This window comes from Canis lupus, chromosome 6 (genome assembly GCF_011100685.1).
Source record: "Canis lupus familiaris isolate Mischka breed German Shepherd chromosome 6, alternate assembly UU_Cfam_GSD_1.0, whole genome shotgun sequence".
Classification (NCBI taxonomy): domain Eukaryota; kingdom Metazoa; phylum Chordata; class Mammalia; order Carnivora; family Canidae; genus Canis; species Canis lupus.
In genome coordinates, this window is record NC_049227.1 from 12,136,594 (window position 1) to 12,160,669 (window position 24,076).

At 47.8% G+C, this 24,076-nt stretch overlaps 1 protein-coding gene and 1 long non-coding RNA gene across 3 annotated transcripts; one reads left to right on the top strand and one right to left on the bottom strand.

Annotated features, from left to right (window-relative positions):
* Positions 1-1,159: 1,159 nt before the first annotated feature.
* On the bottom strand, positions 1,160-21,239 carry LOC119872161. 2 transcript variants are annotated; one of them, XR_005360628.1, is made up of 5 exons: positions 20,979-21,239; positions 6,632-6,820; positions 4,242-5,675; positions 3,107-3,233; positions 1,160-2,042 (listed from the first exon to the last, which is right to left on the bottom strand). It is a non-coding gene; the product is annotated as an uncharacterized LOC119872161 (long non-coding RNA). The 2 variants fall into 2 exon arrangements; XR_005360627.1 differs by having other exon boundaries at positions 4,242-5,826.
* LOC607286 (speedy protein E4-like) lies at positions 2,163-11,594 on the top strand. Its single transcript, XM_038539539.1, has 7 exons — positions 2,163-4,823; positions 5,326-5,520; positions 6,154-6,212; positions 6,696-6,781; positions 8,329-8,497; positions 8,642-8,740; positions 10,791-11,594. Exons 1-6 carry the CDS (start codon positions 4,715-4,717, stop codon positions 8,699-8,701), a joined length of 678 nt encoding a protein of 225 aa, XP_038395467.1. The 5' UTR covers positions 2,163-4,714; the 3' UTR covers positions 8,702-8,740; positions 10,791-11,594.
* Positions 21,240-24,076: the final 2,837 nt, after the last annotated feature.

Genomic DNA, 24,076 nt, shown 5'->3' on the forward strand with positions numbered 1-24,076 from the left:
ATTCCCGATTTCCCTTAGCCGAGCTGCTGCATCAAACTAATCCCTCACAAAGGGTGTGCTTCTCCCGAAGCTGCCGATGGCAGTGGCAGTGTAGCCAGGAGCAGTCTTGCCCAGCTCTTGCTGCTAGGAAGTGTGGCTGGTGCCGGAATGCTCACCGAAGGAGTGCTGCAGTTGGAGCCAGGCGGTCACACCTCCCCTGGGCCTGAGCCTAGAAGATCTCCAGGCACATCCCTTCCATATCCTTTTCCGTATTCAGCAGGTAAAGGACAGAAGGTGCGCTGAGCACGTCGGTGAAGACAGGCAGAACCCCAGTCCCCTGGGTCCTGGCCTTCAGCCCCTGCTCCCCCCACCACCACCCCAGTGCACTGCCTGGCTCAGCTGAAGACCGGGACACCCTCCCACCTCTCCCCTCTGGCTCTCTGCCTGTGAACTCTGGCTGCCGTGCCCCTCCCCGTGAACATCCTACTGCGTTCCTGCAACTGACACACGTTGGGCTGCCCCACAACCTCAGCCCCCTACCTCGGCCTCAATACTCTCTGGGCACTGAAATGGACACTCTTTTTTTTTTATATTTTTTTTAAATTTTTATTTATTTATGATAGTCACAGAGAGAGAAAGAGAGGCAGAGACAGGCAGAGAGAAGCAGGCTCCATGCACCAGGAGCCGATGTGGGAATCGATCCTGGGTCTCCAGGATCGCGCCCTAGGCCAAAGGCAGGCGCCAAACCGCTGCGCCACCCAGGGATCCCTGAACTGGACACTCTTAAGGCTCACCCTTCACTCCAGATAGCTAAAATCTGTCATTTCATATTTTCATCTATCTCCTCCTTCTAGAAACCTATTTAACCTGGGAGGGCAAATCTTCACCTCGTGTGTCCGTCTGGGCCAGAAGCAGCAGACCTGCATCATTTCATATTGTTTAAAATCTCTTCATTCATTAGTATTTAAAATAAAAAGTTTTCTCTTTCTGTATTTGGAAAAAACACAAATATTTCTCCCAATTTATCATCGAGCTTTATTTATTCTTTTTCTTTCTTCTTTCTTTCTTTCTTTCTTTCTTTCTTTCTTTCTTTCTTTCTTTCTTTCTTTCTTTCTTTCTTTCCTTCTTTCTTTCTTCCTTTCTTCCTTTCTTCCTTTCTTTTTCTTCTTTCTTTCTTTCATTCATTCATGAGAGATGCACACAGAGAGGCAGAGACACAGGTGGAGGGAGAAGCTGGCTCCCCCAGGGGAGTCCGACGGGGGCCAATCTGGATCTCAGGACCCCAGGACCATGCCCTGGCCAGAAGGCAGAGACCCAACTAAAAAGCCACCCAGGCGACCCAAGTCATTGATCTTTTTAACCTAATGTTTTACTTTATTTTCTGTCATATGGATATTGTTTCTGTGTTCAAATCGTTCACTTCCTCTTCATACTTTTCATCTGTTTAGACACTGTCTTTGAAGAAGCCTTTCCCACCCTTAATTTCCTAAGTAGTTGCCTCGGTTTGCTCCCGTTTATTTTTCTCTCTTTAATGCATCAGTTTTATTAAGCTAACTGACACCCATCTTCAAGATTTGTAAATCATTCTTCTCTTGAAGTCTTTCCACCATGTTTTCCAAAATGAACAGTCACCTTGACCAGGAAATGCCAGAGGCTAAGAAAGCTCAAGGTTCTAATCTGTGTGAAAGAACCCATTCTTCTTTGAAGCCTCCGGACATGGACGCGTCTTGCTTTGGGGAAAGGGGCAGCAGAAGTATCAGGAAAGTGACTGTCAAATCTGAATTCCCTCTTCTTCAAAAATACTGTGTGGATCTGCCTACAGGGAAGCTGTAACAAAGTAAGACAAACCAGGCAGCTTTCAGGCTGTCACGACAAAAATACATTCTCTCACTGTTCTGGAGGCTGGGAGTCTGAGATTCAGGTGTGGGCAGGGCTGGTTCCTTCTGAGTGCTGTGGGGGAGGGGCTGTTGCATCCTCCCGCCCTGGCTGGTAGATGTCAGTCTTCTCTCCCTGTGTCATCCCATTCTCTTCTCTGTACTTGGATGTTTGCGTCCAAATTTTCCCTTTAAAAAAAAAAAAAAGTTATGCATTCATTTTACAAAGAGAGGACAAGCAAGCCAGGGGAGGGGCAAACGGGGGGGGGGCAGGGAAAGGGAAAGAGAGAGAGAGAGAGAGAGAGGAGAGAGAAGCAGACACCCCTCTCGGGTGTGGAACAGACACCTCTCTGGGGCTTGATGTGGGGCTCAATCTAACAACCTTGAGAGCAGGGCCTGGACCAAAATCGAGTTGGATGCTCAACGAACTGCGCCCCCCAACCCCCCCCTCAATTTTCCCTTCATAAAGGACAGCATGCTACAGACCCCACTTTACCTTGGTTTCTTCCATAAGGACCCCACCACTAAATACAATCACATTCTGAGGTACCAGGGCGTGGTACACATGAATGGGGTGGTGGGGGTGCGAGGGGGCACACAATTGAACCCTAGCATTTGTACACCTGGTCATGTCAAATTGGCTCTCTCACTGCCTTGGTTATGCTGTAAGGGAAGAGCGCTTACACATTATCTTATCTAAGTATTTTAGTTTACAGGTGAAGAAACGGGGGCCTGGAAGAAGGAAGGATTTGCCTAGGGGCACAGGCTGCTTTGTAACAAAACCATATCGTTCCCACCTCCCCACCACCCCCATCTTTTAGCCAGGTATTCTATCTCCTGCTTTATGTCCTCCAGATTGTCTATCCTCAGGAGTCTGGGCAGACAGAGAAGGGGACAGAGTGAATAGGTTACAGGATTTGAATCAAAACAGCTGAAGTGAATCCTGGGGTCCGCTTTGGTCTTTTGGGTTTCACAATCCTTGTTTCCAGAAAACAAATCCTAGTACCCTGCTCTCTCAACGCAGCAAAGAAAAGGAGGACACATTCCTCCTGCAAATGTCTTATAAAGGATAGATCTTTGATTGAAAACAAGATTTGCAAACAAACATGGGCAAATTGGTAAGTAGACACCATTTCAGAACATTTCAAAGAGGCGATAATAACAGACGATACACCTTAACCTGACTTTGGGACCCACCAAGTATATGTCAGCCAGGGTGCAGGGGAGTATAAAAGTCAAAGACTAAGATTTACCTTTAACACTGAGCTTCAGACACCAGATCTTCGAAGTCGGTATCCAGAACCTCTTCCCGTCTCCCCATCCCAGAATTCTGTTCTGTGAGTTAGCACTGCAAGCCGTCTTCCTAGGGTGTCTCTAGGTCTTAAGGGTCACAGAAGGGAAACACAGAAACCATTACTCACTAGAGAATGACAGGCCAGGGTGAGCAGCCCCTGGCTAGCTGTGACTTAGTGGAGAGGGCAGGTGTTGTTGTTGTGTGATTTTTTTTTTTTCTTGAGTTTTCATTCATTTATTTGAATGAGAGAGAGAGTGAGAGAGAGAACACAGGCAGCGGGGAGAGAGGAAAGCAGGCGCCCCATGAGCAGGGAGCCTGATATGGGGCTTCAATGGGTGCAGACTTCCAGTTTGAGGGAAGATGACCAAGTTCTAGAGACGGAAGTTGCTGATGGCAGCACAACAACGCAAATGTGCTTAAGGCCACTTAATGATACGCTCACCAGTGATTAAAATGCTGTATTTTATGTTGTGTTATTTTATCACCAAAAGAAGGAAAGAGCAAGCAAGACTCAGATGCCCAGGTGAAAAGCAGAGGAAGGAGGTACGAGGTGTGGAAGAAGCTTCCCCTGATACCACAGGACAGCCAGTCAGTTATTTTGTGACTGCATCTGTGCTCCTGGGGGCTTCCCACCTTCTCAATAAAACAGATTCTGCCTCCAATTGGAGGTTTTTCCACTCAGCCTTTGTGGGCACGTCACAGTTTATTCATAGGATACACAAGGAGTAGTGAAATTCCTAGGTCAAGGGTAATACACATGCTCAAAATTTTACATGCAAGCTAGAGCTGATTAACTGCAATCAAGGGGCAGGTTTTGGGTGATCCATGGACTTCTGAAGTCGGGGACAGCATCTGATGTGTGTGGGAGCACACGTACAATTTTCTAGGAGTAGGCTCTCAAAATACCTCTCGGGCTCAGGGACACCGGAGAGTAGAGCATGAACGCTCCCCCAGCACAGAATCCCCAACACAGCATCAGTAAAACAAGTGAGAGAGCTCTGCCAAATTAAGCGACGTAAACTAACTTTTCAATCCAACAAGTCCATGTGCCTGGACCTTCCCTACATACTTATTTCACTCTTGTAAGATCTTACCTTCCCTCGTCTGTTTCCTCCCTCTGCTGCCAGACTGCACCGTGAAACAGGAATAGAAGGATGCAGAGAGCCCCGCATCTGCTGGAGAGGAGTAGAGTGATCCAGACACCCCGAGGACAGTTTTGGAGGACGGTTGCAGGCTGGATCGGCGACATGAGATAGCCTTGATCCTGAACTCCAGAAGTGGACCTCGGTCTCGCAGTTGCACGTGTCTTCCTTCAAAATGGCTGCCAGGCTGGAATGGTGCATGACATCAGAGGCTTCTGACCTTCCTGATTGGAAAGACTGGACTCCATGGTTCTTGGCAACGGAGGTGGACAAGAGCATCTTCGCAGAGCATGTCCATACTCCTAGCTTGGCCCCGGCTTAGAGAAGGGATAACAGGGCTTGGGTTCACCCAGAAGCCAGAAGGGGAGTTTGAGAAGAGGAGGGTCTGAGTCTCCTGGGAGGGCACAAAGAGCTTGGGAGAAATCATGGCCAGTTGTCAACCGTCCGCCCAGTCTGAGGGCCAGAGCCCCCAGCCTAGCACATCAGGGTACCCCCCGGAGGCCGTGGTAGATGAAGAAAGCCCAGGACCATCAGGTGAGGAAGCAGGAGGGAGAAGGGACTTGACAGGCTTGACTAGTGAGTACAAATGGGTACAGAAGCCAGGAAGGTGTGTCTGACTAGACTGCACGTGACAGGAGAGATTCAGAAAGCCAGGGATTGGAGAAGAGAGCACGGGAGCCGGGGACAAGGGTATCGCACTGGAAGGAAAACCCAGGAAGCAAGGAAGGAGGGTTAGGAGATGACATCCAAAGAGGAGATAAAGGAAGACAGGAAATTATCCCATTATCCTCATGGGAGAAATGATCTACCAGGAAGAGTTTTGAGGGCGTGGTGGGAGGTATGAAACAGTGGCAAAGATGAATGGGGGCAAATGCATATGAATGAAGGACAAAGATGAAAGGTGGTTTTGGAGAGGCCAATCATCTATGAGGCCACAGAGAAATGAAGAGGGAGTTTGGGTTTGGGGGTGTGGAAAGCGTGGCTGAATTCCAAAGACAGAAGAAGCTTTGTACTGTAGCCTGGTTTCTTCACTCAGCCCCCTTTGTAGACCCCTGCCCCTTGCCTCAGTCCCGCGGAAGGAAGAGAGACATCGAATCCGATGAGGAGACAGCCCCTGAGGCCAACGACATCTGGGTGGTGGAGACACTGAGTGGCCTCAAGATGAAGCTGAAGAGACAGCGGCTATCTTCAGTGCTCCCTGAGCACCACGAGGCGTTCAACAGGCTGCTCGGTAGGAACAGCACCCTCCAACCTTATTCTTTTTTCCTGAAAACACCAGAAACTTCCAACGGCGACGCTTTTCCAATGGAAAATAATTCTTTGCAGGTCGCTGAGCTCTCTCTCTCCATCCTTGGAGGACTCCATACTGACCCCTCATCGGGGACACTTAAAAATGACAGAGGGATGAGAAAGCTTAGCTGCAGTTGCACTCCTGAGACATCTTAGCGCTTACTGGCCTTTTGAATCTAAGTGCCTTCGGCTGTGTCGGGGCGGGGGCGGGGAGGGGAGGACAGGCCATCTTTGTACCCCGATGCCACTGTGGAATGAGAAAATGACAGCGGATGATGTTATGGTCTCTGCAGTGGCACATCCATGCATGATGAGACAGCATCACTACTTACTTCAGATCCCATCCTGCAGATGCACTGCTGACACCTGCCTCTCTCTCAGTCACCCGACAAGGGGGAGCCGCCAACTTTTCTTGGCCAGTCCATGGTCTTTTCTCCCCTCTGCCCATCAGCCTCACCCTTGGCTACATCCTGAAACTTCCCCAGGGGAGGTACTGTTCTCTTTGCTCTGGAACGTTCCCACAGTAACCCCATTCCAGTTGCCAACTTGACAGACATCTGCCCTCTTTTCACAGAGGATCCTGTCATTAAAAGATTTCTGGCCTGGGACAAAGATCTGAGAGTATCCGACAAGGTATTGTTGTTCTCCACTAAGATAGACTCTTGCTCCAACACCTGTCCTGGGGCAGGGGAAAGCCTCCTCAACCCTCTCTCCAACCTCATGCCTACCAAGACTTCTGGTCGGGGACCTCGTGGCTTTTGCAGAATCCCTGGGACCTGAGCACCAGGTGTGCCCCTCTGGCTGTTGCTACCTTAAGTCCCTTTGCCTCTCTGCTCTTGGGGGGCTTCCTTTGGCTCCAGCTTATCAAAGACCCTCCTGAAGCTGGCTGTCCTAAACACAAGCCCTCAAACCAGCACAACCTCCCGTCCTGGGAGCACCTGAAACTCTTCCCTTGCCTTCCCCAGTTTGTAACCAACTGTCTGACACCAAAGAAGCAGGTTCACCCAACATGTCAAAGAGGCACCACCTGCTCCAGCCTCCTGTCCCCTCACCTCACTGGTCTTCCTCTCCCAGGATGGGACCCTTCTATGACGGCTTTTCTCCTCTTTCCGCCAGTATCTCTTGTCCATGGTCATCGCCTATTTTAGCCGCGCTGGTCTCTTCTCCTGGCAGTACCAGCGAATTCATTTCTTCCTGGCACTGTGAGTATTTCGCCTCATCCATCAGCAGTAGTCAATAACCTGGGAGGAAGGAGGGCAGAAGTGGGACTCTGATCTTTCGGCTCTTTTTTTCAACCTGTTTGTAACTCTTTAAATCTTGCGGGTTTTATTTATTTATTCATTTATCTTTTTTTTTTTTTTTGAGCTGTTTAGTCTGTGTATAAAAACAGTAGAATTAGAGTATAGGGGTTTTTTATACTATTATTTGCAAACACAAATGCCCCTAACATCAGCTAAGAGACCCCCTGAAGAGAAGGAAACAAAAACTCTCCAAAGAGGAGTGAAGGAAAGAACAGACGCTGCCTTGCCCCAAGCAACTAGGCTCAAGCAGCAGCCAGTTCTGATCCTTGAGATCTGTCTTCTTCCCATGGCAATACCAAGCATAACTGTCCTCCTCCTCTGCATTCCCAGCACAAATGCCTCAATTCAGCCTCAAGACATAGCACAGATCTGTCGTAAAGGCTCCCGCTGGTGTTTCTTACAAATCCGTCCCAAGCCAGTGGGTGCTATATGCCTGAAGTCTTTCCAAAGCATCGTCTCCTGCTCTGCGCTCCATAACAATCTCATGGGCCAGGGGTGCTAGTGGTCAAGGTCAGAGTTTCCAGCTTAGCTCCAACCCCCTCGTCTCCGTCCAACTTGTGCACCCTCTTCGTGTTTCATCCTTCCAAGGACCCTTCCCTCCGTTTCTGTACTGTGTTTCCTGTCTAGGTGATTTTGCACGTCTCCCTGAAGAAAACGACCTTTCCTCAAGATTGATTCCAACCCCAAAATCTTCAGATGCCCCCCTAACCTCCCTGACTTCTGCACCCTAGTAGCACTTCTGTTAAAATTCTAGTCTCATGGGCATTTTGGACCACCGTTATTTCTCATTCACTACCCTCTTCTGCCCCTTTCCCCCCTTCCCCAATCCCATTACACGAGACACCTGTTGAGGCAGGTCTTGTCAAAATATTACCAGGCTCTCAAAAACACTCAGACAATTCCTTACATTTTGCAAATGTTTAAGTTAGGTCGGGTCTACGAGGAGGTAATCAGTATTGCCCTTGACCGTGAGAGAAAGCATTCATTTATTCATTCAACAAAAACTTACAAAGTACATCTGATGTGCCAGGGACCATGAGGCGATGGGAAGAGAGAAACAAGAAGTGCATGTTGAATTACTGCACCTACATGAACCCAGTCCTATATTAGTCATTTGGGAGGAAAGCCAGGACTACAGAAATAGAGCAGGAGCTGTATACATGCCCCTGCTCCACAGGGCGACAGGGGTGTGTACAGACAGGCTGAAGGGAAGGGGGTGGGCTCAGGGATGGGAAAACAGAGCAGCATATGCCCTCAAGCTTCTGGGTGAGTTGTCTTTCTCCTCAAAGCGGGAGAAGTCTCTGCCCAGCCGCGCCTTCTTGATGACTGGGGGGCGCTCTACGACGCTGGGTAGGAAGCCGACTGCATCTTTTCTGGGAAGCTGAGCTCAGGTGGGGGGTCCTTCCTGTCCTGCTCCTCCTGACCAGCAACCTCATGTCTTTCTCCAGCTACCTGGCCAATGATATGGAAGAGGACAACCAGGCCCCCAAACAAGCCATCTTTTCATTCCTTTATGGGAAGAACCGATCCCAGCGTCCCTTGTTCCACAAACTGCGATTGCAATTCATCCGATCCATGGGCTGGAGGACCAGGGTGTCCAGGGAAGAGTGCGAGGAGGTGGGTGGGCTGTGGGGATTTGGGGTGGGACAATGGAAGGGGGGGGGACGTGGAGGGACATGGGATTCAGGACGAGACTGCAGAGTGGGAGGGAGGGGGAGTCCACTTGGAGGTTGTCTTCTCAGGGATCTCTTTGTCTTCCAGATCCAGGCTTTCGATCCAGATCTGTGGGTGTGGGGGCGAGATCGCACCCTCATACCCTAGAGGGACCATGGAGGCCCGAGGTCATCGGCCTGAGGGGAGGTACGTCTGTGTCCTCACGGGTCCAGGCACCATGACTTATTGTGTATTGAGGAAATCTGAGGAATCCAATTGCTAGACCACGCTCCTCTCCCCTGCCCCACACATGAGCCTTCCCATACACTGTAAAGTCGAGCAGCCACGCAGCCAGACGCTGACTCAGGTCCCAGCCACATGCTCACAACCACACATAGGCATGACCTCAGGGAGATGTGTGGGGGCCAGACTAGGGGAAACCAGTTTGTCACAGAGGCATGGCTGAAATAATTCCATTCACGGCAATGGGGCCCAAATGATAGCTTTCATGAAATGTTGATTTTCTGTGGAAAGTGAGTAAGTTTTCAATTGATTCCATAAATTGTGTATTCACTTTCTTTCTTTCTTTTTTAAGAGTTTATTATCCAGGGCAGCCGCGGTGGCGCAGCGGTTTAGTGTCGCTTGCATCCCGGGGTGTGCTCCTGAAGACCCGGGATCCAGTCCTGCGTCGGGCTCCCTGCGTGGAGCCTGCTTCTCCCTCTGCCTGGGTCTCTGCCTGCCTCTCTCTCTCTGTGCCTCTCATGAATAAATAAGTAAAAATCTTAGGAAAAAAATTTATTTATCTATTCATGAGAGACACAGACACAGAGAAAGAGAGAGAGAGACAGAGAGAGAGACAGAGAGATAGAGGCAGAGACATAGGCAGAGGGAGAAGCAGGCTCCACGCAGGGAGCCTGATGTGGGACTCGACCCCGGGACTCCAGGATCATGCCCTGGGCCGAAGGCAGGCGCCAAACCGCTGAGCCACCCGGGGATCCCCAGACTTTCTAATTCATTTTTGGCCTTTCATCCCTCACAGGTATCAACCACAGGGACTTATTTACAACAAAGTACATGTCTAACAGTAGGATATTTGATGGAAGAGTCGACCTATCTAGTAATACAAAAGAAATTATGTCTAGTTATGCTTTCATCCAAATTTCCTTTCAAGCACATTGCTTACGGCCAGATTGCCTGTGCATTTTTCATGTTCCCTGCCTGCTTCCGGACCAGTGTCCCATTTTGTTCAATTATACCTTTCCCCTCAGGTTTTTGGTCAAGGAAGTTTGTCAGAACAAGTGAAGCTTAAGAAATAATAGTTTCAGCATGGCTTATTGTGATCGACACATAAACTTATAGATTTGGGTAGAGGATTAAGTAAAGATTGGGTTTAACTCATGTGAACTATAGCTCTGTTAGTCCATTTAGGCTCCTACATCAGAGGACTACAGAGTGGATGGATGGCTTATGAACAACAGACATTTATTTCTCACAATTTGGAGGGGACAAGTCTGCGATCAGAGTGTCAGAACCTTTACTGGGTTGGTCAGACCTTTCCTGGGTTGCAGATTGCCACCTTCTGGCTGTGTCCTCACATGGTGGAAGGGGAGAGCCAGGTCACTGGGGTCTCTTTTATCAGAGCACTAATCCCATTCAAGAGGGCCCCACCCATGCCCTAATCATCCCAGTGGCCCCATCTAGCACCATCACCTTGTGGGTTAGGATCTCAATATATGATTGGGGTGTGCGTGTGGGATACAAACATTCAGACCACATAGCACTGACCAACTTTAGGACTAGGTGTTATGGTTGAACATCGGGATGTAGGGTTAGAATGGGGGATTAGGCATCTGGACTCATGGTTCATGATGTTGATGTGTGAGTGATGTTTGCGGTATGGTGATTAGTTCAGACTCTAAGTAGCACAAAAGGACCAAGGTGAGTGTCCAGTCTAAAGCAACATCCTCTCAAGGTTGTTTGTTTTGGTCCCTGAACAGAATCACCTAGAGCCCTGGCTATAAAGTAGATGACTGGGCCTGTTCTTAGGTACATGAAGAAGTTTTTGGAGCCAGGATCACCAAAGTCCAAAAGTCATACTTGAAAATGAACTGGGGTTTAGAACGAATGATTAGGGATAAAGTGGACTTATAAATTCGTCTCAACTCTGATTACAATGGACTGAGAAGGTGAATAATCTCTATATCTGGAGAGTTGCCTCCTTACAATCTGACGTCCTTCCTCTCTTTCTCAATTGCAGATCCCTGAGCCCCGGGGAGACGCACGTTTTCGGTAGGAAGTCAGGAACACAGGAGTTTCTTTCACAGATAATCTAGAAGAACCCAGGACCTTCCAGAACGAGCTCAATGGAGTTATCGTGTTGTACTCCTAGGAGCTGGGAGTCCATGGAGGAGTCCATGGAGAGACAAAAAGAAACCAGGGTTTTTTCACGTCCATCCCCTCCTGGGCCACCATCAAATATTTCACATTACTTAATTTGAATCTCTGCTGAGGTAGAGGTTGGAGGTCCCATTTTTCATGCACTGGGACAAAGGTGAGGAGGAAATTACCTCAAAAATATAAAATTAGAACCCAAAGGATTGTGACAGCCAAACATACGTCAGGAATTTCAGTTGTTCATTTTGAAAATGTTGCCCTTAGATTATACTTGTTTCTCTAGTTTTTATTTACGTATTTATTTTAAATAGTTCTGAAACAGTCATAGTTTCCAACACATGCTGTTCCAACGTAGTTTTGTGATGAGATTTCAGCTGCTGCATAACTATAACTTTGTTTACATATTCTGGATAGGTTTTGTTTTTATTATACTTATATAATACATCAGTTATACTTATAACCAGACGGGTTAGTTCCCTCATGTTCTTCTAACTGTAAATGTTTGTTTGATAGTCTTCGTTATTAAACTGTGAGAACCAGGTGTCATTTTTTAACTTGCCTTGATGACATGTTTGTATGTTATTTTAGGTTATTAAAGAGGACACTGAAAGGTGTCTCTCGGGGAATCATAATAAAGAGATGTCTTCTTCCCTTCATGATGTTTGTGGTCATCACAACCAGTCTCATCTGTTCACTGTTCAATGATACTGTCGCTTAATGGGGATGTGGTCATTTAGCCACGTTTTTCTTTTCCTTTCCTTTTTTTTTTTTTAATATTTACGACTATGTGTCAAGAATTTATTTTAGATTAAGGTGGATAGTGCTGATTTCTCTTCAAGAGGACATGGCCTCCATATTCTTCTTCTTTTTAAAAAACAAACACTTCAATTAATTAACATATGATGGATTATTGGTTACAAAGGTAGAGGTCAGTGATTTATCAGCCTCATGTAACACCCAGTCCCTCCTTAATGTCCCTCCTGAATGTCCGTCACAGAGTCGTCCTATTCCCCCACTCCCCTCTCTTCCAGCGACCCTCCATTTGTTGCCTATGATTAAGAGTCACTTATGGTTTGTGTCTTTCTCTGATATCGTCTTGTATTTTTTCCTCTCTTCTCCTATGCTCCTCTTCTTTGTTTCTTAAATTCCATGTTTAAGTGAAATCATATGATAATTGTCTTTCGATGATTTTTTTCGCTTAGTGGAATAGCCTCTAGTTCCATCCATGTTGCTGTAAATGGCAAGACTTCACGTTTTGATGGATGAGTAATATTCCATTACAAACACACACACACACACACACACACACACACACACACACACTACGTCCTCTTGATCCATTCATCTGTTGTAGACATCCGGGCTCTTTCCATAGTTTGGCTCCTGTGGACATTGCTGCTATGAACATTGGGGTGCAGATGCCCCTCTGCATCACTACACTTGTGTCTTTGGAGTAAATACCCAGTAGTGCAAATGCCGGGTCATACGGTAGGTCTATTTGGAACTTTCTGAGGAACCTCCAGAGTAGCTACACTAGCTTACGTTACCACCAACAGTGTACAAGGGTCCCCCTTTCTCCACATCCTTGCCAACGTCTATCATTTCCTGACTTGTCAATTTTAGCCACTCTGACTTGTGTGAGGTGGTATCTCAGTGTAGTTTGATTTCTATTCCCCTGATGCCAAGGCATGTGGAGCGTAGTCTCATGTGTCTGTCGGCCATTTGTATGTCCTCTTTGGCGGAATGTCTGTTCATGTCTTCTGCCCATTTGAGTTTTAAAAATATTTTGTTTATTTATTCATGAGGGACACAGAGAGAGAGGGAGAGACACAGGCAGCGGGAGAAGCAGGCTCCTCGCAGGGAGCCTGATGTGGGACTCAATCCCAGGACTCTGGAATCATGACCTGAACCAAAGGCAGGTGCTCAACTGCTGAGCACCTTTTTTTTCTTCTCCCCATTTCTTGTTGGATTATTTGTTCTTTGGGTATTGAGTTTGAGAAGTTCTTTATAGATCTTGGATACTAGCCCTTTATCTGATATGTCATTTGCACATATCTTCTCCCATTGTGTTGGGTATCTTTTGGTTTCCTCGACTGTTTCCTTTGCTGGGCAAAAGCTTTCAATATTCATGGAGTCCCAATAGTTCATTTTTGCCGTTGTTTCCCTTGCCTTTGGAGACACGTGTCGTAAGACGTTGCTGCAGCAGACGTCACAGAGTTTGCTGCCTGTGTTCTCCTCTAGCATTTTGATCGACACCTGTCTCATAGTTAGGTCTTTCATCCACTTTGAGTCTATTTCTGTGTATGGTGTGAGGAAATGGTCCACTTTCATTCTTCTGCATGTGGCTGTCCGATTTTCACAGCACCGTTTGTTAAAGAGACTGTCTTTTTTCCACAGGATATTTTTCCTGCCTTGTCGAAGATTAGTTGAAGGTCCATTTCTACATTCTCTATTCTGTTCCATTGATCTATGTGTCTGTTTTTGTGCCAGTACTATGCTGTCATTTGAATATTGCTTTGTAACAGAGCTTGAAGTCTGAAATCGTGATGCCACCAGTTTTTCGTTTTGTTTGTTTGTTTGTTTGACACTCCTTTGGCGGCTACTCAGGGTCTTTTCTGGTTCCATACAAATTTTAGGATTATTGGTTCCAACTCTGTGAAATAAGTTGATGACATTTTGACAGGGATTGCACGGAATGTATAGACTGCCCTAGGTAGCACAGATGTCTTAACAACATATGTTCTTACAATCCATGAGCATAGAACGTTTTTCCATTTCTTTGTATCTTCCTCAATTTCTCTCATGAGTGTTCTACAGTTTTCTGAGTACAGATCCTTTGCCTCTTTGGTTAGGTTTATTCCTAGGTATCTGACGGTTTGGGGTGCAATTGGAAACGGGGGAGACTCCTTAATTTCTCTTTCTTCTGTCTCATTCTTAGTGTATAGAAATGCAGCTGGTTTTTGTGCATGGATTTTTATTTCCTGCCACTTTGCTGAATTCCTATACAAGTTCTAGCAATTTTGGGGTAGAATCTTTGGGGCTTTCCATGTAGAGTATCATGGCATCTGCAGAAAGTGCGTTTGACTTCTTCTTTGCGGATTCTGATGCTTTTTACTGCTTTATCTTGTCTGTGGAGGCCCAGACTTCTCGTACTGTGTTGAACAGCAGTGATGAGGGTGGACATACCTTCTGTGTTCCTGACCTTAGGGGAAAAGCTCTCAGGTTTTCCCCATGGAGATGATATTTGCTGTGGGTCTTCCGTAGATGTCAGCCACATTTCTTAACTTTCAAAACTAACTCTCAGTTATTTTTCATGTAGAAAAAACTGAAGACAAGGAGGATCTTCAGCTGGTGTCTTCTTTTGTTTAAAGATTTATTTATTTTGGTGAGAGAGAGGGCAAACACAAGCAGGGGGAGGAGCGGAGGGAGAAGGAAAAACAGACTCCCCACTGAGCAGGGAGCCTGACCTGGGGCTCCATCTCAGGGCCCCGGGATCATGACCTCCACTGAAGGCAGGTGCTTAGCCAACTGAGCCACCCAGGCACCCCCTGAGCTAATGTCTTTAAGTAGGAAACGAGAAGATATTGAGGGAGAAAAGGGGGGAGAAAAGGAAGATAGCGCTATGGGGACCTAGACAGTAATCTGAAATTTACAATGAAGGCAAGGTGACTCGGCAAGATTACGCATTCCAGGAGATGGTCCAAGGCAAGCAGATCCAGGAGTGCAGGGAACACAAGCATTCTGTGTTCAATATTCAATCACAGTAGGCGTCCTTTGCACAACCCCCAATTCCAGTTTTTTTGTGGCAGAAGAAAAAAAACAGTGTGTGATGAAATGGTAACAACTGCATAGAAATGACGGCTTTGGAGAACTTTCTGAGAAGCACAATAAGATAAGAGGAGCTAAAGCTCAAATAAGATAAGCATGGAGAAGAAAGAGCTAATGACATGAATCCTGCATTTTGGAGAAAACCATCTTGGGCAACGGTAGCAGCAGAGAACACTTTAGTGTCCTCAGGATGCATCATGCTCCTGGCACATACATACATGTGTATCACCAGTCAGGAAGCTCACCCAAGTGTGGTGACCGGAATTTTTACTGAAGTTTCATTATGGGAGTGTGATTAATTCAATCATTGGCCATACGCTGAACTCAATCTCAGGCTCCCTTCCTTCCGCTAGAGATTGGGCTGATATCAAGTGGTTCAAAAGCCCCAACCCTGTTGGTGTTCCTGATATAGCCGGCCCCTATCCTTAGCATCAACTCAGGTTTGGTCCAAGAGGCCTACCAGGATAACAAACACTCCCATCACTTAGGCAATTCCAAAGATTTAGAAGCTCTCTTCCAGGATCCAGGCAGAAGACCCAGACAAATTCTTTCCACAACACATTGGCTATGGTCAGGAGTCTGTCAGAACTCAGGTGGTCAGGGAAGATACAGATTTGAGGACAGATCAATCACAGGAGATACCGGAGAAGTTAAACAGATAAGGATTGAAGTAATGGGGTGCTCACAGGGATTTGGAATAGCCCAGGTGATGCGAGAAATTTAGGATATGAATATAGGTGCACCTATATATCTCTATATAGGAGCACCTAATGACAGTGAGCAACTGAGGAAAGAGAAGCCAAAGGAAAAACCGTGTTTGTGTGTGCGTGTGCGTGCGCACTTGCGCGCGTGTGCTGCGGTGGGGTTGCAACTCTAGTAAATGACATGAGCTGATAGGCATGGAGCGATTTCAGAAAGTGAAACCACCAAGGTCAAAAGGGCAAGGGACATTAAAATCTAATTAGAGCAGCTCTAGAACAGGGACAACATTAAGAAGTGGGACACACAGTTGATGGACTCAGGGTAGCAGAGAGACTAGATTGTGCAGACATGGAAACAAAGAGGAAAAACACTCTGACAGCTTGGAAACAGACACGACTTATGAAACATCTAGGATTTAAAATGTATATTTAGGAAGCTCTAGGCCTCTGTAGGATGGCAGGTGAAGGCAGGTTAGGAAACAGCTCAAATGACCTCAAGGAAATGATGCAAGAAACAAGATGATGGTTCCAAACAATAAAGAAATAGCAAACAGGCGGCAAGAGAACAGATGTGAGAAGACAGTAGAGGAACATGCCTGAAGTACAGGAGATAAACCAGCAAAGCTGCCTTGAAACAAAACCAAGGCACAAACACACACACACACACACACACACACACACAAAAGCATTTTTGGACATGAGAGCTGAAAGAATTCATTAGCAACTACAAGAAATGTTCCAGGGCCCCTGGGTGGCTCATTTGTTGATTTCAGCTCAGGTCATGATCTCAGAGGCCTGGGATCAAGCCCCAAGTCCAGCTCTGTACTCAGAGCTCAGTCACCTTGGGAATTCTCTCTCTCCCTCTGCCCCCTCCCTCCACTTGTGCTCTCTCTTTCTCTCAAATAAATAATCCTAACAACCACCAAAAAAAGGGTTCCAAAATCTATAAAAAAGGACTTATCAAACTCAACATCCAAAAAGCAAATAGTCCACTTAAGAAATGGGCAGAAGACACGAAGAGACAGTTTTCCAAAGAAGACACCCAAAGAAGACAGACACATGAAAAGATGCTCAACATCACTCATCACCGGAGAAAGATATCAAAACCACGATGAGATATCAACTAACACCTGTCAGAAACCCCAAATTAAATTAAACATACAAGAAACAACATCCCTCTTGTACTGTTGCTGGCAATGCAAACTGGTGCAGCCATGCTGGAAAACAGTATGGAGGTTCCCCAGAAAGTTAAAAATAGAGCTACCCTAGGATCCACCAATTGCACTACTGGCTAACTATTTACCCAAAGGATGCAAAAATACAGATTCAAGCATTCTGATGTTTATAGTGTTGGGCTGGTGAGACTGGGGACGTCAAAACAGCCCACCCGAGGCCAGCAACCTCCCAATAAAGGCGCCTTGCCGCCCCACCCCCATCTTCCTGCCAAAGCTGCCTTGCTGCCCTACACTATCTTAGCTTACAAAACACAGATCACCCCCCTACCCCACCCCACCCCCGACGCCCACCACCCTGTAACCCTTGCCCCAACCCGAATGCCGCCCTGGCCCCATCTTCCCGCCAAAAACTCTTTATAAACACCCCTGCACTTTGCCTGGGTGCGGCTTCAGGGAGCCACACCAGGGAGCGCTCCCCATTAAAGCACTCTCAAACCTACCACCTGGTTCTGCTGTCTTGAATTGTCTCCGCCCATCATTAAAAGAAAACCTGACATATATCAGCATTATCAACAACAGCCAAACTATGAAGAGAGTCCAAATGTCCATTGAGTAGTGAATGGATAAAGAAGATGCGGTGTATATACACAACGGAATGCTACTTACTCATCAAAATGAACGGACTCTTGCCATTTGCAATGACATGGATAGAGGTACACTATACTAACCTAAGCAAAGTAAGAGAGAAACAAATACCGTATGATCTCATTCATATGAGGAATTGAAGAAAGCAGATGAACATATGGGAAGAGGGAAAAAGGGAGATAGGGAAACAAACCATAAGACTCTTAAGGATAGAGAATACACTGAGGGTTGATGGAGGGAGCTGATTGCAGGAGGGGCTAGATAGGGGATGAGTATCAAGGAGGGCACTTGTTGTGATGAGCACCGGGTGTCTTATATGTGATGAATCACTGAATTCTACTCCTGAAACCGATACTGCACTGCATGTTCACTACCTAAAATTTAAATTAAATATTGGAAAAGAAAAAAAAAAGCCTCAAAGTGCTCAAGGATGTCCTTCAGGCTGAAGGAAAATGACAGGAGATCTAAATCTGGACAGACATAAAACATAAAGAAACCAAGTGCACCAGAAATGGCAACGATGTTATTTTAGTATTCCTTAAAAAATAACGCTTTACCCAAAAATCACAATGTCTTGGGGGATTGATTCTACCTGTGAAAGTAATATCCGGGCAGCCTGGGTGGCTCAGCAGTTTAGCCCCGCCGTCAGTCCAGGGCCTTACCCTGGAGACCCAGGATCCACTCCCGCGTCGGGCTCCCTGCATGGGGCCTGCTTCACCCTCTGCCTGTGTCTCTGCCTTTCTCCCTCTCCCTCTCTCTCTCTCTCTCTCTCTGTGTGTGTGTGTCTTTCATGAATAAATCAATAATAAGTCTTAAATAAGAAGAAAAAAAAAAGTAATAGCCAACAACAACATAAGGACCAAGAGGGGAGAAATGGAAATAACCACAGGCTCACTATAGTTGAAGTGAAACAGTACATTACCTGAAGATGAACTGTAAAATATTAAAGCTGCATAACAGAAACCCCAAAACAATAAAAACATAACAGTGTTAGAGCTAAACTCCCCGCAAGAGATGTAAAACAGAATCACAAAAAATACACAATCCATTGAAAGGAAAGAAGTTCACAAAAGAAGAAAAAAGAAACAAAGCCAATGGTACAAAGAGAAAACAAAACCAGACTACAACCCTTACTGGTTATATCAATAGTCAGATTACATGTAAGGTGGTCTAGGCAACCCAATTAATAGGCAGAGACTGTCAGACTGGATTTAAAAACAGCAAGATCCAACTATCTGCACTTGAAGCATAAAGATGGAAATAGGTTGAAAGTAAAAGGGTGAAATCAGATGCCAACACGTCTCAAAAGAAAGCCAGACTGGCTACATGAGACTGTTACAATAATCTTCCACTTCCGGAATTCAATCCATCCATCAATATCCTTGATCTTAGCAGGCATAATCTGAAAACGGACAAGACAGATGACACCCACTCTCAAATGATTCAGGTAAGAAATATACATACAGACACACACACACACACACACACACACAAAGAGAGCTAATAAAGCAAATGTGGGGACAGGTAAAAAAACTGGTGTATCTGGGCAAAGGGAACATGGAAGTTCTCTAAGATCCTTGCGACTGTTGTGTAAGATTGAAGCTTTTTCAAAATAAAATGCTGAATAAAAACGAATGCTATCAAATACACAGAGGATGTTGCAAAAGGACTCAGAAACCCATCTGCAGGGATTCCTCTGGTCAAACACAGAACCACTTGGACATCAAAGAGAGAAACGACTTCAATGTACTGAAATACTTAAAATATGTGTAAACCCATGAGCTCATAATGGTAACAAAATGAATCAAAAAAAAAAAAATCCCAGTTGCTTAGGAGCCTACTGGATATTGTGAAAATAATCCTCTCTGTAAGTAACACAGAACTATTTAAAGAGATGTTGTTCTTTAGGAATGTATTCTAGCTGGGAAACAAAGAAATGGTAAAGTAACATACCACCACCTTGTCTCCCCTAAAGAACTGGGGGATCTTGGCAATGAACATCAACCAATGGATGCTAACGTCACAAAAACAAAGGAAGATGGTACGGGCCTCCAGGGGAAAGAGGACGAGAGTCAAGGGCAGCAAAGTCTTGCAAAAGAACTGAACAGAACTGGGTCAACGTCCAGAGCTAACTACCAATTATAGAAGGCATATGGGTAATGACAAAAGTCTTCAAGTTAGAATGACAGCAACGTGGTCCACACAATCCAGACTACCGGAAACACAGGATAAACACAATTTCTTCAAAACATAGATTACAAAGCAGTAACATAAGAGACATACAAGGAAACCATCAGTAAATGATTTAAAAGACTTAGTTAGCCACCTGGAGGGTGGTCTCTGTGTATCCTGATTGAAAAGAACCACCTCAAACACATCCAGAAGATGGCGAAACTTTGAACACCAGATATTATATACTCAGAAAAATAGGTATTGCAGGTTACCCTCACCTACTTTTTCAAACACCCCTGATCAGCTAAAGAGCAAAACTATCTGCAGGTGAACCTTTTTAAAAGCCAAGCAAAGGGAGACTCCACGAAGAAAAGACACGTGGAAGTAATACGTCAGACGAATGATCACGGGAGGTAAGAGCTGGATGATGTCTGATGCATCTGACTGTACTGAGATCACCGCGATTGATTGATTGATTGATTGATTGATTGATTTTTATTATTTGATAGTGAGCAACACAGTGAGAGAGAGAGCAAGAGAGTGAGAGCACACACAAGTGGGGGGAGGGACAGAGGGAGAAGCAGACCCACAGAGCAGGGAGCCCAACTCAGTGTTCGATCCCAGGACCCGAGCATCATAACCTGAGCCAAAGGCAGACACTTAGCTGCCTGAGTCACCCAGGGGCCCAGGTCACTGCTAATCTGTAGCAATATGTTCCAGAGAGGGGTGAGGACAAAATCAAGATGCTAAGAATTGAAATGGGAACGGCAGTGACTGCATATTTACTAGGGAATACCTCGCTGTATTATGTACTGCACAACCCGAACAAGTAGGAATAACAGAAGCCACCTGAAGGATGCGCAGGCCATTACACTCACGACTCAGCTTTTACCCCTGGACAAAACAGTAACAATGAAAATATGTCTCCTTGGATCACGGTATTTTGGTGCCTGGAAAAATTATATGTACCAGGTCCTCAGTTTAGATAAGCAACAAACATGTCATAGGTTGCAATGATTCAATGATCATCATCAGGAAAGCTACCCACAACTACATCAATTTCACAAAGACAGTTTCTCAAGTCCGAAGAAATCTTTAAAACCCACAAGTTACAAAAATGGTTTCCTCTTACGCTCCATTCAAATCATGTAACGCACGGTACGCTCCTTTTCTGGGACTATCAGGCACCTGACTCACGTATGTAGCCCCACCACATAGGGGTAGCTCCGCACACATGAACTCGACAAAAGACTCTGGGTGTGTGGAGGCTGAGAATATTAGGGCCATTCAAGCTTAACACTGGCACAAGTACAGTCATTGTAGCTTCGGTAGCCGTCTCAGGCCACTGTGACCAGGTACTGAACTCTACCTTCCCCCGGCTACACGAAAAACCACAAAGCACGCCCTTATCGGAATAAGGAAGCAAGAGCTCGTGAGACCTCTTTACTGCAGATTCTCACACCCCCACGCTTTACTGAAAAACACCACCTTACCCCTAGATCAGCCCATAAAATCCCAGCCGTAACCCACCTCAGGTTCCAAGTCCCTGCTCCGCTGTGTCGGGTGTACTTGGACCCAAGCTCGAGCTTCTCAATAAACCCTCATGTACTTGCATCGGCCTCGGCTCCTTGGCGGTTTTCTCGCATTCGCAATCTTGGGCACAACAGGTGCTGATCTGACAGGGTGAGAAGTGCATGTTACGTGATAACGTCTTTTATTTCCATACTCCCATTTTAAAATCTGGACCCATATAAATCTGCTGAAATGCATTACAAAACCAAGCACGGACACAGGAAAACTCACCTGGGATTCATTCATTTTCTGCTGCTCTTGGAAAACCATAGACTGTTAACGGTGGACCTGGGGAAGAAGAAGAAATGATAGAAGTCACTGGTCATCCTGCATAATACCTCCAAAGAAATCTCATTCCCTGTGAACACTCAGAAGAGGCTAAAAATGTGAGAAAAGAGAAAGGTACAAGAGAATTGGGGTCCCTCCCACGTATCACGAGGTGATCAGATGCGTTACTCTTTCTTTTTCTTTTTAAGATTTTATTTATTTGTTTATTCACAAGAGACCCAGAGAGACAGAGAGAGAGAGACAGAGAGAGAGAGAGGGGCAGAGACACAGGCAGAGGGAGAAGCAGGCTCCATGCAGGGAGCCCGACGTGGGACTCCATCCTGGATCTCCAGGATCACACCCTCCGCCGAAGGACCCGTGAAACCACTGAGCCACCCGGCTGCCCTAGATGGGTTACTCTTCATTGGTTAATATAAACATCGGCTCATTTTTCAAACCGTTTGCCTTCATTACACTAACGCTGAAAAAAACCCTCCTCTTCACGGTGCTCTCTCCGTCTTTCCTTACCTCTTCAAATGACTTAAAATCACGTATGCACAGGAACAGAAAACACCAGGTCTCTAAAGCAGGGTAAAGGTGCATCAAGGCGCACTTGTTTTCCAATGCTCTCCCTTCACTGGCTTGTGCGCTAGCTACACCGAAGAACCTTTTGATCACGAAAACTAACAGGGCGGCCAGCACGCGCGCCCAGGAGCTCAGGCCCGAGAGCAAGCCCACCCACGGACCCCGTCGCCCTGGACAAGCCGCCTCCCTTCTCAGGCCCAGGCTCCTCTGTCAACCAGGCAGCCGCAGCCCGGCCCTCCTCGCACACCGGCCCTGCGCTCCACCGGCAGATGCCCCAGGGCACAACGCAGCCGGCTCCGCACACACTCCTGGGCGCTTAGAGACCCGTCTGCAGGCTGGACAGGGCGACGGCGCAGCAAGCGGGGGACGGGGCAAGGGGAGGCGGGAGCCCCTTGCGCCCCCGGGAAGCCGGGACCCCACGAGTCCCGCGTCCCGGGGGAGCGCCCATCCCTCCCCGCCCGCGCGCACTCTGGCCGCCCGGAAGATCCACAACCGCCAGGAGGCCCGCGAGCGCACGACCTACCCCGTCGGGACCCGCCGAGCTGCCCCAAGGCTCGCGAGGGATCCGGGGCGGGGGCTGCTCCTCCTGCGCCTCCCGGGGCCGCCGTTCCCGGGGCGCCGGCTCTGGAACTAGCGCGCAAACTCACTTCGGGCCGACCACCCTCCGGGGCCCCAAACGGCCGCCTGACGCCTCGCCGTCCTGCGGCCGCAAACCGGCCGGACCCGGGCCCCGCCGCCGCCGCCGCCGCCGCCGCCACTCGACCGCCCGGCTCCTCCGGCCCAGGCCCGCGGGCTCCGGGGCTCGCGCTGGGGGGATCCCGCTCGCGCCTCCGCCCGGCCCGCGCGGACCCGCGCCCGCTGGGTGCCGGCCCGGCCGGACGGCGGACAGCCCCGCGGGTACCGGGGAATCCTCGGCCGCCGGAGGCCGAAGCCTGGGAACCGCGGCGAGCGGTGACCTGCGCACGCACAGGAAGCGAGAGCAGCGCGGCCGCACTGCGCCTGCGCCAACACGCACACAGGCCGAGCTGCACATGCGCACCACGGCGCCGGCGTGCGGCCCGGGTCCTGCGGGAGCCCCCTGGGGGAGCGGCACAAACACCCGGACTCTGTTTCCCGGGAGTCCAAGCGCCCACACGCTAGGGGACGTCTCGAAAGTCTCCACCTCCTCGGGTGGGTAAGAGGCACCGTGCTCAGAGGATTGACCATCCGGACCTACTGCCCGATGTCCCAGTCGTCTTCGCTCCCGTGAGGAATCGAGGAGACGTGTCGCTTCTAGCAGCGGCTGTGCCTGCGTCCTGGATCCCTGGTCCTTTCCTTGCCCTGAGGTCTGTCTGTCGGCTTGGCACGGAGACTTCCACAAGCAGGAGAGGACGGGGAAGGGTGCACGTGTGCACGTCACTGAACTTTGACAAGTTGCACCAACACACTGGGATACGATTACTACTCAGCGAGGACATAAGAGAGGCGCATGGTTTCTCCAAGAAAGGAGAAGCAAATAGAAAAGGTAGCTTGTCCAAGTTGCACAACGAATGCAAAGTACAGACTGTGGAACAACCGGGTTTCACACACACACAAACCCGAACCATATCCCTGGGAATTTGCCCGTCCGACGAATTAAATGTCTGTTAGGTTAAAGTGCCATGTTTTGACGAGGAGGTCCTAAGGACAAGGATTGAGCAGTATTTTGGGGGAGAGATTATATAACGGCGCGCCTGGCCAAGTGCTTCTTCGACGCCGCGGGGTGGTGGAGATTAAAAGGAGAATCTCCCGGTCGCCTGGGTGGCTCAGCAGTTGAGCGTCTGCCTTGGGCTCAGGCGGTGATGCCCAGGTCCAGGGTGGAGTCCCGCATCGGGCTCCCTGCAGGGGGCCTGCTTCTCCCTCTGCCTGCCTCTCTGCCTCTCTCTGTGTCTCTCAGGAGTAAATAAATCTTAAAAAAAAAACAAAAACAAAAAACAAAAACCTTCTCCTGCCATCCAGAAAATCCTCTCCACAAATATAGAAAGAAGAGAACGATTGTTATGTTGGTTTAAACGATTTATTTGAGAGAGAGAGGGGGAGAGAGAGGGCGTGAGAGCAGGGGGAGGGGCAGAGGGAGAAGAAGAGAGAATCCCCAGCTGACTCCAGGCTCAGCCAGCAGCCCCACGGAGGGCTTCATTCCACAACCCTGACATCCGGACCTGAGCCCAAACCAAGAGGCAGCTGCT

Excerpts from the sequence above, each read along its gene's own strand:
- LOC607286 (XM_038539539.1), top strand. The coding sequence starts at position 4,715 with ATGGCCAGTTGTCAACCGTCCGCCCAGTCTGAGGGCCAGAGCCCCCAG. Across the intron at positions 6,213-6,695 it reads ATCTGAGAGTATCCGACAAG|TATCTCTTGTCCATGGTCAT; the intron begins GTATTGTTGTTC and ends TCTTTCCGCCAG. Across the intron at positions 6,782-8,328 it reads ATTCATTTCTTCCTGGCACT|CTACCTGGCCAATGATATGG; the intron begins GTGAGTATTTCG and ends GTCTTTCTCCAG.